The following is a 12,114-nucleotide window of genomic DNA, read 5'->3' as shown; positions in this document are numbered from 1 at the left end:
ATTCACATGTATGATGAAGCCATACAACCACAAGAAAATATGCATAATAAAAATAATTTGTAATTAAACAAAATGACATGACTGTTTTTTTTGAAAACCAAGATGTCATGATGTGTGCATTAAGTGTTGGTCTACATGCTCTGGTTAATTCACAGATGATGTGTTTGCGCGTGTGTGGACACTGGAGGTCTGGAGTGTTTGGGTGGCTTACCATGACCATCTGTACTGGACATCTGTGTTGTGTGTGTGCGTGCGTGCGTGCGTGGGAGTATCAGTTTTTAAAAAGACATTTCCAGAAAATATTCAAAGTGAAGAAAGACATACACTTGGATTACACACAGACTTAATTTCTACACCAACTCCTTCGATTCTTCCCTTTATTCAACCAAAAAAGAATTCTGTTATATCTGGGGGGAAATGCTGTTGTCTATCGATATGGGAAACACCCATAGCCTTGACCCTCCCTACTCCAGCACACAGACAGTATTGCTCAAACACCGGAGGCTGGTGAGAGCTGGAACAAAGTCAACTGGAGGAGTCTCATGGCCATACTTAGTCATCACACACACATACAGACTTATTGGGACACAGCACTGGCTAAAATAAACACACACCATCTGTTTTTGATCTGTGCTGAATACCGAGAGGAGACAGAGAGGAAGACAGTTCAGACTAACAAGATGCACCTACTGATGGTGCCCTGGTTGGTACAGCACAAACAGTAGAGAACAAATGTACTCTTTCAGTTCCAGAGAAACCCTCGAGGGACACAGAGAAGCTGTAGCCGGCAGGCGCTAAAAACAATCGCTCACTCCTCTCTGTCCCCATAGGAAACTATGTTGCTATTGTTGTATTCTCATAATGGTCTGGACATGTTTATAGTTAGCCCCTTCCCACAGGGCACACACTGGTTGAATCAACGTCGTTTCCAGGCTCTTGGGCTTTGCGGTGGCCACTCTGGTATGGGTGTCCTTGGCAGAACGGTGTCGCTATAACCAAGTGGTCACATATCGTTCTTGGTTCAACTACGCAACAGCAGGTCGGTGGAGTTCTATGAACATCAAGGCAGACGAGGCTTTTTTCAACATTCTTAAATTGGGGGGAAGGGGAGCCAGAAACATGTGGGGAGCATCATCTTGTGGTCATTCCCACTTACTGCAAGCCAACGCAACACAGGGCATTAAATGCCATACTGGTATAATGGGGTAAACAAAACACGATGACACACATTTTGTATCAAGTTTTTTTGGTTTATTTTCATTTAAATATGTTTTAAACTGCCTTATGCTGACATTAAGGATCAAATCATAAAAGGAGACTTCATGAAAAGCTTACGCAGCCCTTCTCTAGTGAAAGGAATCGTGTTTGGGATACAACATTTCCTTTAAAAAAAAATAATAATAATCTGAACAAAAAAGCAGATGGTTTGTGTAAAAATGAATATCATAGCAAATACCACAGTGAGGGGAGGATAAGTTATATGTCTTAAAAATGGATAACGTAATGAAAGATAATCGTGACACAAACAGGAGAGTGGTCATGAAAAGAAAACAAAATGAAAAGTACTGTTTCTGCGAACTCGATTAAACACGAATTCACATACGGACACACACTCACTGGCAAACACACTCACGCACAAACAGGCACACACGCACTCACTCTCACTCTCACACTCTCACACACACATACTGTAGAAGCACCCACACTCACGCACACACACACACACACACACACATAGATAAAATGAAGTGATTTGAAAAATGAAACCCTGGTCAAATCTAATGGTATCATACATCCACGTCTTGTGTCTGAAGTGCAGAAAACAACTGAAAAAAATTGAGAGCGATAAATCAGATGCATAATGAAAAAGCATGCCCATCTTCACTGATCTAACACAACCCTATCCGACTAAAAACCTGGAGTGTTGCCCCTCTATCCTCACCCCTACCCCCTACCCCCTATCCTATACCCTTACCTGCCCAAAGCCCACCCATGCCCTTACCTCTTACCCCACCCAAACCTACATCCCCACTGGGCAAACACTGGTTGAATCAACGTTGTTTCAACGTTGAACCAATGTGGGAATAGATGTTGAATTGACGTCTGTGCCCAGTGGGTGCCCGCCTACACCTCACCCACATGCATCTGTGGTGACAGGTCTGGTCCTTGTGTCTATGTGGATGTGTGAAGGGAAGACTTGGTGTGGCTGAGGAGGAGGAGGACGAGGGGAGGTTAGTGGGACTGTTGGAGCAGGCCCTGTTCGCCTCTATCAAACACAATGTCCAATTCAGTATACAGAGTGAGGTTGGAGGGAGAGGAGTCTCGTTGCATGTTGAGGTTGAAGGTTGTGAACCTGTCTGTGTATGTGTGTGTATGGGTGTGTGTACAGTTTGTGTATAAATACATGTCTGAATCTGCAGGTTTAGTCAGTGTGTCTCAATGTGAGTGTGTGTGTCTGTGTGTTAGTTAGTGAGTCTGTGTGAGTGAGTGTGTGTGTGTTGGCGGGTTGGGGGCAGCACGGGGGTTGGTCGACACAGGGCCTGTCCCTCATCCCTCGTCCCCAGATAGGGACAGGCTTATAGGGCTTGTGTCTTGAGCTCGATGGGCTCCCCGCGGGTGTCCTGCTGGGTCTCCGTCTCGGGGGGTCGGCTGCCCTTCAGTGTGGCCAGGCGCTCAGACAGACCGCGCATGCGGGGAAACAGCATGAAATCGTACAGAAGAGCGCCCATAGCACCTCCTATCATGGGACCCACCCAGTACACCTGACACAACACACACGCGCGCAAAGGTTAGCATGAAGATATGGCACGAGCAACTTGTATTGTTGACGCTGATATAGTTTTGGTACTAACTATACTCTTAAATACTATAAGATCATAGAATCCATGGTGGATTATTTGATCTATTATACGAATATTTCAGATGCTGCATTATGGTGTATGACTGTGCGTTTCTCACCCAGTGGTTGACAAAGTTCCTGAAGAGTACAGCGGGGGCGAAAGACCTAGCAGGGTTCATTCCAGCACCAGTGTAGTACATCTACAGCAGAGAAGGACAACCGGGCGCTCAGAATGAAATACGTGTTTCTGTTGTACACAATGCTGTTTTTTTGTGTGGATTCCACTATGAGTACCTTTTGGTCATTGTGTGTTTGTTCCCCTATCTGTGTGTGTGTGTGTTCCCCTATCTGTGTTACTCTGGGTGTGTGTTAGTGTCAGTGTGTTGCTCACCCCCATGAGGTGTCCGACGGTGACAGCGAAGCCGATGGACAGGGCAGCAGAGCCCATACGTCCGTTCCTCCTCTCATCCGTCACGGCAAAGACACAAATCACCAGCTGCATGGTCAGAAACACCTCCACTGTGGTGCCCATGCCCAGACTGATGCCAGGCTGCAGCTGTAGATGGCCAGAGGAGAAAAATATGAATCAAACTTGAGGTCCTTTGTGGACAAGTCATTTTGTAAAATAAGTCTGTCCTCTTTCTAATGACGTGTATATTGTTTGCGCAGTTAGATGTGGTCTTCAAGTTAGGTTCGTAACAGGACATGTCAGGAATGACTCAATCAAAGATGCAACACAAATCAACCCAAACTGTTTTTTACATTAATTTTTTCATCAATGCTTTCAGTGGCCTCACCGCTATAGCCTCAGTTTTACATAACACTGATGGCTTGGATTGTGCTCATTGTACAGTAGCAACTGTAGTTACCAGAAGGTTCCGTGATGATTCCCTAATCCCTGTTCATCTCTACCCTTTCTAAATCCCCAATTACATTCAAGAAGCCTACCGAAGCTAAACCAAACAATTATCAAACCTTATCAAAATTGTTGACTGTTGTTGATATATATATATAATATTTTTTTGCTTATTTGAGCTAACAAGGGTCCAAAATGGCACCCTATTCCCTATATAGTGCACATATTTTGCAGTGCACCATGAAGGGAATATAGGAAATAGGCCCAGTGCTTTTTGAGATGTGGGTGAGTGGTGTCTTACCATGTTGAGAGCCATGTTGCCCCTCATGTTTTTTGGGGTGACCCCATAGAGCACGGCGACTCCGGCCACGGCCCCCAGAAACTGGGCAGCCCAGTAGAAAAAAGCGCGGAACAGGGACATCTGGGAGCCTACCAGATAGGCGAAGGTGACGGCCGGGTTAATGTGGCCGCCACTGATGTGGCCGATGGACTGGATGATGGTGGCAGCCGCCAAGCCGAAGCACAGCGCCACGTGCAGGATGTGGTGAGGCCCAGTGGTCCAGCGCAGCGCAGCGCCGATGCCGAAAAACACAAAGAACATGGTACCGAAGAACTCAGCGAAGACCGCCCGCCAAAACGCCATGGACCGGAACTCCCACATGCTGACCGTTCACTGGACGCTCCTCGGAACGGGAAATGTTCTTGGGGAAAAAGTTGTTGGGGTGAATCTAGAAAAAGCTTGTATCTTCTAAAAGTCTAGGTGATCTTTTTGTACTGTTTCTGATGCACACAAAAAAAAAGAAGTGATTTCCCTTTGGCAGTCAGCTAGCTGGGCTGACCTAAACGTTGTCTCACTGAGCCAATCAGTTGGAAGACAAACGGTTTAAAAAGTCAACAGAGGAATCCACCGACAGATCTATTTCTAATCTACGAACGATCTGGAGTTGGCTCGCAGGCAGTCGAACATCAACTCAGCTTTGCTTGCCTCCACTAGCCGCCTGTCGTAGAGACATAGGGGTGTGTGTGTGTGTGGGGGGAGTGTGTGTCTCAGAATAGTTGTCAAGAGGTGTGCATTGATGCTAGAGGAGTGGTTCTAGAATAGAGACAGGGATAGACGGAGTGTCCTGTGGACGTTTTAGCCTCTCTGACGGAGGGGAGAGGGCCCGCCGGGGGCTTTATAACACCCCCCCAGGGGCCCCGAGTGACGCCATAATCCCCCCTCTGGGCCAGGGGTGGGGGGGGGGCGGACATACAGGACGACCCGAAATCAAACAAACTTAACCCCTCTGTCGCCCCCCCACAATAGACAGAGCGGGAAGAGAGGGGGAGTATCACGGGAGAGGGTGATTGTGAGGAGAGAAGGAAGGGAGGGGGGTGAGAGAGTAAGAGAGGAAGAGAAAATAGTGAGAGTGAGATGAGAGGGAGGAGGGAATCAAGAGAGAGCAAGTGACTGGGTGAATAAGAACTAGGTATGGATATCGACCCCACAGAAGTGATGAGGGGAGTTTGTCTAGTTGGCATAGTGGCATATGTACAGTACGTCATCTGTTGACATGTTATAACCATGATAACCATGGGGACAAGTGCTGATGGCGGGGAACGGACGCACACACAGATAATACAGTGATCCATGGGGGGGGGGGGGGGCAGACAGAAGAGCCTAACGCCAACAGTGTGCGGAATTAACATGTAGACTGAAATGCCTGACCTTGTGAAACCATTGTCTTAGCATCGAGCATGTACGCCGCATGTGAACAGCGGAGCTGCTTGGTTGTTACAAATGTGTTCGTAGCCATCATTCATGACTGATAAGATGTCAGGAAGCGCGTGTTGTGCACAGAAGGGAGCGAAAACAAATGAATAGTTGACACAATCAGCTGTGGATTAGTATCATGTCTGTATGTCAGTCTGGTCTGTAACATCTACTAGGTAGAGGTGAATGCACTCACACAAAGCAGTGCATTTAATCACTGACCTCAAATCCAAACGGCGCTGTTAACAGAGGTATTAAGCATACGTTAGTAGTTATAAGCAATACTTAGGGGCTTTGAGCAAGACATTGGGACCTTAAATGTCTGCATATAATGTACAATAACAGGGCACTTCTTAGAGGTAATGAACTTGACATTGACACCCAAAGCACAGGACAGAGGCATGCATATGAACATATAAACGTTGACTACTGCTGCAAAGTGGTTGGAAACAAATACGTTTAGAAAAACGAACAGAATTAGTCGAACTATAAAATATCAGCACTTCCAGAACAGTCAGGTATAATTTAGACGCAGGTAGCTGTTTCGTCTCTTTCTCACTCTCTCTTCCTCGCTCTCCATCTCTCTAGGAGGTGCTGGGATGTTCAGTGGAGAATTGATTAGGCAGAGGTTTGTATTGTGTATGAGGGTGTGTGCCAGGCAGGAGGGGTGAGAGGCAGGGTGACCCGCTAGCAGCCAAAGCCCTGAAAAATCCCTGTATGGGTCTGGGGAAAGGGGGGGGGACAGGGCAGGACAGGAGTGGGGGACAGGGGAAACAGGGGTTATTGAGCTCCAACACTGGAGCATCGAGCTGACCAGTCCAGAGCCATCGCTGGGCAGAGTGGGCTTTAAATGGAGAACGCTGAGCTCAGCATTTCAACTCTCTAAAAACACAAAATGCTGACGGCACAAGGCAGTTATTTCCTATTGTTTGTTATGCGGAGTGAGAGTGTGTGTGTGCGCGCGTGTGTAGATTAGAAAGCAGATCCATGTGTGTTAGAAACTGAAGGTGCATTCGTATGAGTGTGCATGTTAGACGATGTCTGCGCACACACATTTCGAGCGAGAGTGTCTGTGCGCTCGCGCAACTCTTGAGTGTGTGCAAGAAATATCATTATGGTTTCAATAACGATTGCCCAGTTTTTATTCTTAAACATCCATAACTTTATAGAGTTAACAAAAAACAATTCAAGAAGTTTTACATTTGCAACGAGACATCCATAACAATTCAGGTAACAAAACCCAAAACATATTCAAAAGGTATATCATCCCCCAAAATGTTTTCCTCCTACAATTGCTAATTACAACCCAAGAATCTTTTAGAAGGGGGTAGGGAAAAGCTGATCCCACAACCGGTTTAGACCTGGGCCATTAGAGGGCTCTTGTCTGAGGACTGATTTGACAGTGAATAGCAGAATAACAGAGCTTCGAGGGGAGCGAGCCTTAGGAAGATGACAGCGATGGTGGCCTATGTTAGCGTGTCAATGATCAGAGTACAGAATGCTAGCCTCTTTAGCATTTCAAAGCATTCACAGACAACAGGGTGAGTAATGCTAAAATAAAAGGATTCTGTGTTACAAAACGGACATTTCTTTGAGTGGTTGTTGGTTTATATATCACATTTCTGCGTAAATTAGTATAACATCACTGATAACACTGAATATTGATAAAATTGTGTAATAGATCTATAATGTATGTACAATTTTACATGTTGTGGCTAAGTGTGAAGGTTACACATTCATATGTATTTAGAAATTATAACTGTGTTGTCTTCATCATTATATGATCATATTGTATATTTAAATAATAAGGCCCGGGGGTGTGGTATATGGCCATTATACCACGGCTAAGGGCTGTTGTTAAGCACGACGCAACGTGGAGTGCCTGGATACAGTTCTTAGCCATGGTATATTGGCCATATACCACAAACCCACGAGGTGCCTAATTGCTATTATAAACTGGTTACCAATGTAAAAATAAATGTTTTGTCATACCCGTGGTATACGGTCTGATATACCACAACTGTCAGCCAATCAGCATTCAGGGCTCGAACCACCCAGTTTATAATATTGCATTTATCTTATGCTAATGTACACAGAACATTCTCCAGTGTTAAATTAAACACTGGTCCAGTGTCTATACAGGTCCACACTTTTCAGTGTTAAATTAATACACTGCTTAGTGTAAAGTGTTATTTGCATATTTCCCAGAGTGCCTTGTCTTTCGAGTGAATTGTAGAATATTGATGAGTGAGAAAGTTACATAGGGTCAAAGGTCATACCCCCCAAGGAATACTAACGTCCCCTGTTATCGGTAAAGGTGAGATGTTAGCGTGTCTTGGGGGTATGATCTTTGACCCTATGTAACTTTCTCACTCATTATTCACAATTCATTCAGGATTACCGTAATCATGGTAGCATCCACATTAATGTAGAAGTGTTTAGAAACATATTCTCTTCTTATTTACAATAAAAGTGACTCCAAAACGACACAAAACATTATTTACCATGAATTTCTATAGGACACAAATCATCTGAAACACAACCAAAACAAACTGCAAATGCATCCAACAAGTTTGTAAAGTCACAAGCTTGATGTAATCATTGCGTGGTAGGAATATGGGACAAAATACCAAACTTTTGACTACTTTATTTCCAAGACTCTTTAGACGAGTCAATAACTTTTACCCACCTTTTTTAGGGAAAAAAATATTACTTGCTAAACTAAATCTCTTTCTCTGTGCAATTGTGTTAGTATAAAATAATATAATTTTCCCTTCTTTTATTGGTACTTCAAAAAGTATGCATACCCCTTGACTTATTCCACATTTTGTTGTGTGACAGTCTGAATTCAAAATTGATTAAATAGATTTTTTTCTCACCGATCTGCACACAATGCTCCATAATGACAAAGTAAAATACATGTTTTTATAAATTTTTGCAAATGTATTGTAAAATGAAATACAGAAATATCTCATTTACATAACTATTCACACCTCCGAGTCAATACCTTGTAGAAGCACCTTTGGCGGTGATTACAGCTTTGAGTCATCTTGGGTATGTCGGTATCAGCTTTGCACATCTGAATTTGTGGATTTTCACCCATTCTTTTTTCAAGCTTTGTTAAATTGGATGGGGAGTGGCGGTGAACAGCAATCTTTCCACAGACTTTCAATAGGATTCAAGGATTCTTGTTCTGAAGCCATTCCAGCATTGCCCCAGTCTAAGGTCTTTTGCACTCTAAAGCAGGTTCTCATAAAGGATTTGCCTGTATTTGGCTTCATTCATTGTTCCCTCTATCCTTACCAGTCTCCCAGTCCCTGCCGCTGAAAGGCATCCCCATAGCATGATGCTGCCACCAAAATGCTTCACGGTAGGGATGATGTTAGATGGGTGATGAGCTGTGCCTGGTTTTCTCTGGACACAGCGCTTTGCATTCAGGCCAAAGAGTAACGTTTTTGTTTCTTCAGACGACAGATTCTTTTGCCTTTTTGCAAACTTTTTTGTGTGCTGTCATTTACCTTTTTGTCAGGAGTGGCTTCTGTCTGGCGACTCTCCCGTAAAGCCCAACTTGATGAAGTGCTGTAGAGACTTAGCGATCTGGCAGGTTCTCCCATCTCAGCCAAGGAACTCTGTAGTTCTGTCAGAGTGGTCATTAGGTTCTTGGTCACCTCCCTGACCAAGGTCCTTCTTGCCTGGTTGCTCAGTTTGGTCAGACGGACAGCTCTAGTCAGAGTCTAGGTAGTTACATATTTTTTCAATTTCCCAATGATGGAGACCACTGTGCTCTTGGAAACTTTCAACACTCTAGAAATTATTTTATACCCTTCCCCAGATATCTGTCTCATCACAATTCTATCTCAGAGATCTACGGACAGTTCCTTGGACTTCATGGTATAGTTTCTACTCTGACATGCACTGTCAACTGTGGGACCTTATATAAACAGGTGTGTTTCTTTCTAAATCATGTCCAATCAATTGAATTGACCACAGTTGGACTCCAATCAAGTTGTAGTGACATCAAGATATGATCAAAGGACATTGAATGCACCTGAGCTCAATTTGGAGTGTCATAGCAAAGAGGTGTGAATACCTATGTAAATGAGATATTTATGTATTTAATTTTCAATAAATTAGCAAAAAAAATCTTAAAACAGGTTTTCACTTTGTCATTATGGGGTATTGTATGTAGATAGGTAAGAAAAACATCTATTGAATCCATTTTTAATTCAGGCTGTAAAATGTGGAATAGGTCAAGGGGTATGAATACTTTCTGAAGTCAATTTAGCTCATTATTTGAATAATTTATTTTATACTGTTATTATTGCTCATCTTTATCAAGGGTGTCAATAATTTCAGACCCCACTATATATTGTTGTGTAGCATGATGTGTCCCTTTCTAGTTTTGCTCCTGTTTGTTGACCTGCTTAGCCCTCATGGCGGTCTGGGTGACGGTGGACAGGGAGGACCGGGATACGCTGGTTGCCTCCACCATCTCTATGTCCTTACAGGTCAGACATGCAACCAGCTTCTGCCTCGATGCACTGGGGGCAAAGAAGAACTCATGGGACACCCCGGCCAGCACTGCACCCAGCACCGGTCCAATCCAGTACACCTGGGGGAGGGATGTGGAAGGGGAGAGATAGTGGTTAGGACTGATGGAGACATGGATAGAAGAAAGAGGGAAAGAGAGGGAAAGAGCTGAAGGGAGGGAGTGAGAGAGGGGGGGAGAGAGAGAGCAAGAGAGAAAGAGAGCAAAAGAGAGAGAGAGAGAGAGAGAGCAAGAGAATTTGTTCGGTATGCAGTTCAAGGTGATATTGTGACTAATAGATGTGGAGGGTTTTACCCAGTGGTTTTCCCAGAAGCCAGTGATGATGGCTGGACCCAGGGAACGTGCCGGGTTCATACTGCCTCCAGAGAACCGACCCTAAGAGGACACATACCCAATGATTAAAACATAGTACAGTAAACTGAACAAAACTACACAAAACAACACTAATAAACGAAACAATTAAACTAAACTACCCTCAACTACACTAAACTATTAAACTAAATTACATTAGAGATAAGAGGAATCAGACGTGAACAGTTCTGACCCCGATGAGCACGCCTGCGCTGAGAGAGAAGCCGATGGCCAGGTTCCCTGGTTCTGTGTTCTCCCTCCGACGGTGGTCCTCCACAGAGAACACAGTGAAGACCAGCTGGAACGTTGCCAGAAGCTCCATCCCTAGAGCCTGGGCCGCGTTCACCTCGAGAGGAACCTAGAATTGGAGGAAGGGAGGGGTGTTAGGGTTCCAAATGAAACAAAAAGTCTAAAAGAGTAACATGATTAGATTTAGACTCCCCCCCCTCCTTTCACACACACTGACCCTGCTGACGAAGCAGTCTGCGTTGGTTTTGAGGGGCAGGGCGAAATAGAGAGCCCCGGCCCCCAGGGAAGCCCCCAGACACTGGGCTCCCACGTAAACCAGCGCCCTCACCAGGTCCAGCCTCCGCGTGGCCAACAGAGACAGGGTAACTGCTGGGTTCACCTGCACCATGAGAGAGAGAGGCATAGAGTTAGAATTGACACTCAATCATAGTGATCAATTTACAGTCATTCTGTGGAGAAAGGTTAGAGACACACACATGCATACAGACACACAACCATAAGTCCAGAAAGGCAGGTTCACCTGGGCTCCGCTGATCTCTCCAAAACAGTGTCCCAGGGCAACAGCCACCATGCCTGCAGCCAGGGCTGGGTAGAGGGGCCCCGTGGAGGCCTCTCCAGGGCCCGGCACAGAGGCCCCCAGAACAGCACTCACAAACACCAGGGAACCCAGCAGCTCGGCCAGCATGGCACGCCAGAACTCACGACTACGCAACTCCTCAGGGAGAGGGAACAGGGCCACATGTTTTAATCCTCCTGAGACAAAGCAATTCATTTTTGTCCTCTCTAGTGGACATCAGTTCCTTGTGCATATCTCTGAGGCCATACAAGCCCCTGTATTAAGTCCTGTTGTCCTTTTGAGAAGACATTCTGGGCTTTTCAATCATATCACATATGTGGGGGTGTGACCTTGACAACTTTATCTTCCTGGGGCCAGACTCACAAAACCTTATTAAGAAGACATTTCTTCTTAAATGCCATTTTTTCCTTAACTATAGACTTAAGAAGAAAGTTAAGCAAAGTTGCTATTCCTTAAAAAGGTTATTGGAAATGTTCTTGCACAAAAAGTCAAGATGAAATTTATTTTCAAGAATCTAATTTTCTTAATTCCAAGATAGCTAAACCCGTGTCTTAAATTCAGGGCAGTGAGAGAAAAAGCTCATGAAAGCAATTGAACATGTTTCATTCACTCACAAACTTCATCTGAAATTTTCAGTATTGATTCTTTTAAACCCAAGAACAGGTTTTAGAAACGTAATCTCAGCAAGAAATATGCTAATTGCTAGCTAGATAGCTAGCTAAATTGGTTGCCTAGCAAGAAAAATCTTAAGAATATTCCTAAGAAGATATTTGAGAAGTTCATAAAAAAAATCATTAAATCTGAGGATATTATTGAGGAATTGCACTTACAAACTATCTTATGAAGTTCTTTATCTTACATATTTTTTACGAAATAGGTTTTTTGTGAATCTGAGCCCTGGTTCTTAAAAAAAGGTCAAAATGTGCACATTTTATGGAAA

General features: G+C 44.3%; 2 protein-coding genes across 2 annotated transcripts; both read right to left on the bottom strand.

The window, feature by feature from the left end:
* Positions 1–2,039: 2,039 nt before the first annotated feature.
* LOC120059486 (lens fiber major intrinsic protein-like) lies at positions 2,040–4,566 on the bottom strand. Its single transcript, XM_039008579.1, has 4 exons — positions 3,997–4,566; positions 3,231–3,395; positions 2,959–3,039; positions 2,040–2,762 (listed from the first exon to the last, which is right to left on the bottom strand). The coding sequence occupies exons 1-4, from the start codon at positions 4,354–4,356 to the stop codon at positions 2,577–2,579; spliced, it is 792 nt and encodes a 263-aa protein (XP_038864507.1). The 5' UTR covers positions 4,357–4,566; the 3' UTR covers positions 2,040–2,576.
* Positions 4,567–9,733: 5,167 nt separating this feature from the next.
* LOC120059485 (aquaporin-4) lies at positions 9,734–11,690 on the bottom strand. The gene is made up of 5 exons (XM_039008578.1): positions 11,118–11,690; positions 10,815–10,976; positions 10,542–10,706; positions 10,292–10,372; positions 9,734–10,060 (listed from the first exon to the last, which is right to left on the bottom strand). The coding sequence occupies exons 1-5, from the start codon at positions 11,367–11,369 to the stop codon at positions 9,845–9,847; spliced, it is 876 nt and encodes a 291-aa protein (XP_038864506.1). The 5' UTR covers positions 11,370–11,690; the 3' UTR covers positions 9,734–9,844.
* Positions 11,691–12,114: the final 424 nt, after the last annotated feature.

This window comes from Salvelinus namaycush, chromosome 14 (assembly GCF_016432855.1).
Source record: "Salvelinus namaycush isolate Seneca chromosome 14, SaNama_1.0, whole genome shotgun sequence".
Lineage (NCBI taxonomy): Eukaryota > Metazoa > Chordata > Actinopteri > Salmoniformes > Salmonidae > Salvelinus > Salvelinus namaycush.
This window is presented reverse-complemented; position numbering and strand designations above follow the sequence as displayed.

What these genes read in the sequence shown, in the direction of transcription:
- LOC120059486 (XM_039008579.1), bottom strand. Translation starts at nt 4,356, where the DNA reads ATGTGGGAGTTCCGGTCCATGGCGTTTTGGCGGGCGGTCTTCGCTGAG. An exon ending in GCAACATGGCTCTCAACATG is followed by an intron (nt 3,396 to 3,996) that starts GTAAGACACCAC and finishes GGCCATCTACAG; the next exon opens with CTGCAGCCTGGCATCAGTCT. An exon ending in CCGTCGGACACCTCATGGGG is followed by an intron (nt 3,040 to 3,230) that starts GTGAGCAACACA and finishes TCTCTGCTGTAG; the next exon opens with ATGTACTACACTGGTGCTGG.
- LOC120059485 (XM_039008578.1), bottom strand. Translation starts at nt 11,369, where the DNA reads ATGAATTGCTTTGTCTCAGGAGGATTAAAACATGTGGCCCTGTTCCCT. An exon ending in CAGACTGCTTCGTCAGCAGG is followed by an intron (nt 10,707 to 10,814) that starts GTCAGTGTGTGT and finishes CTCCAATTCTAG; the next exon opens with GTTCCTCTCGAGGTGAACGC. An exon ending in GCGCAGGCGTGCTCATCGGG is followed by an intron (nt 10,373 to 10,541) that starts GTCAGAACTGTT and finishes GTGTCCTCTTAG; the next exon opens with GGTCGGTTCTCTGGAGGCAG.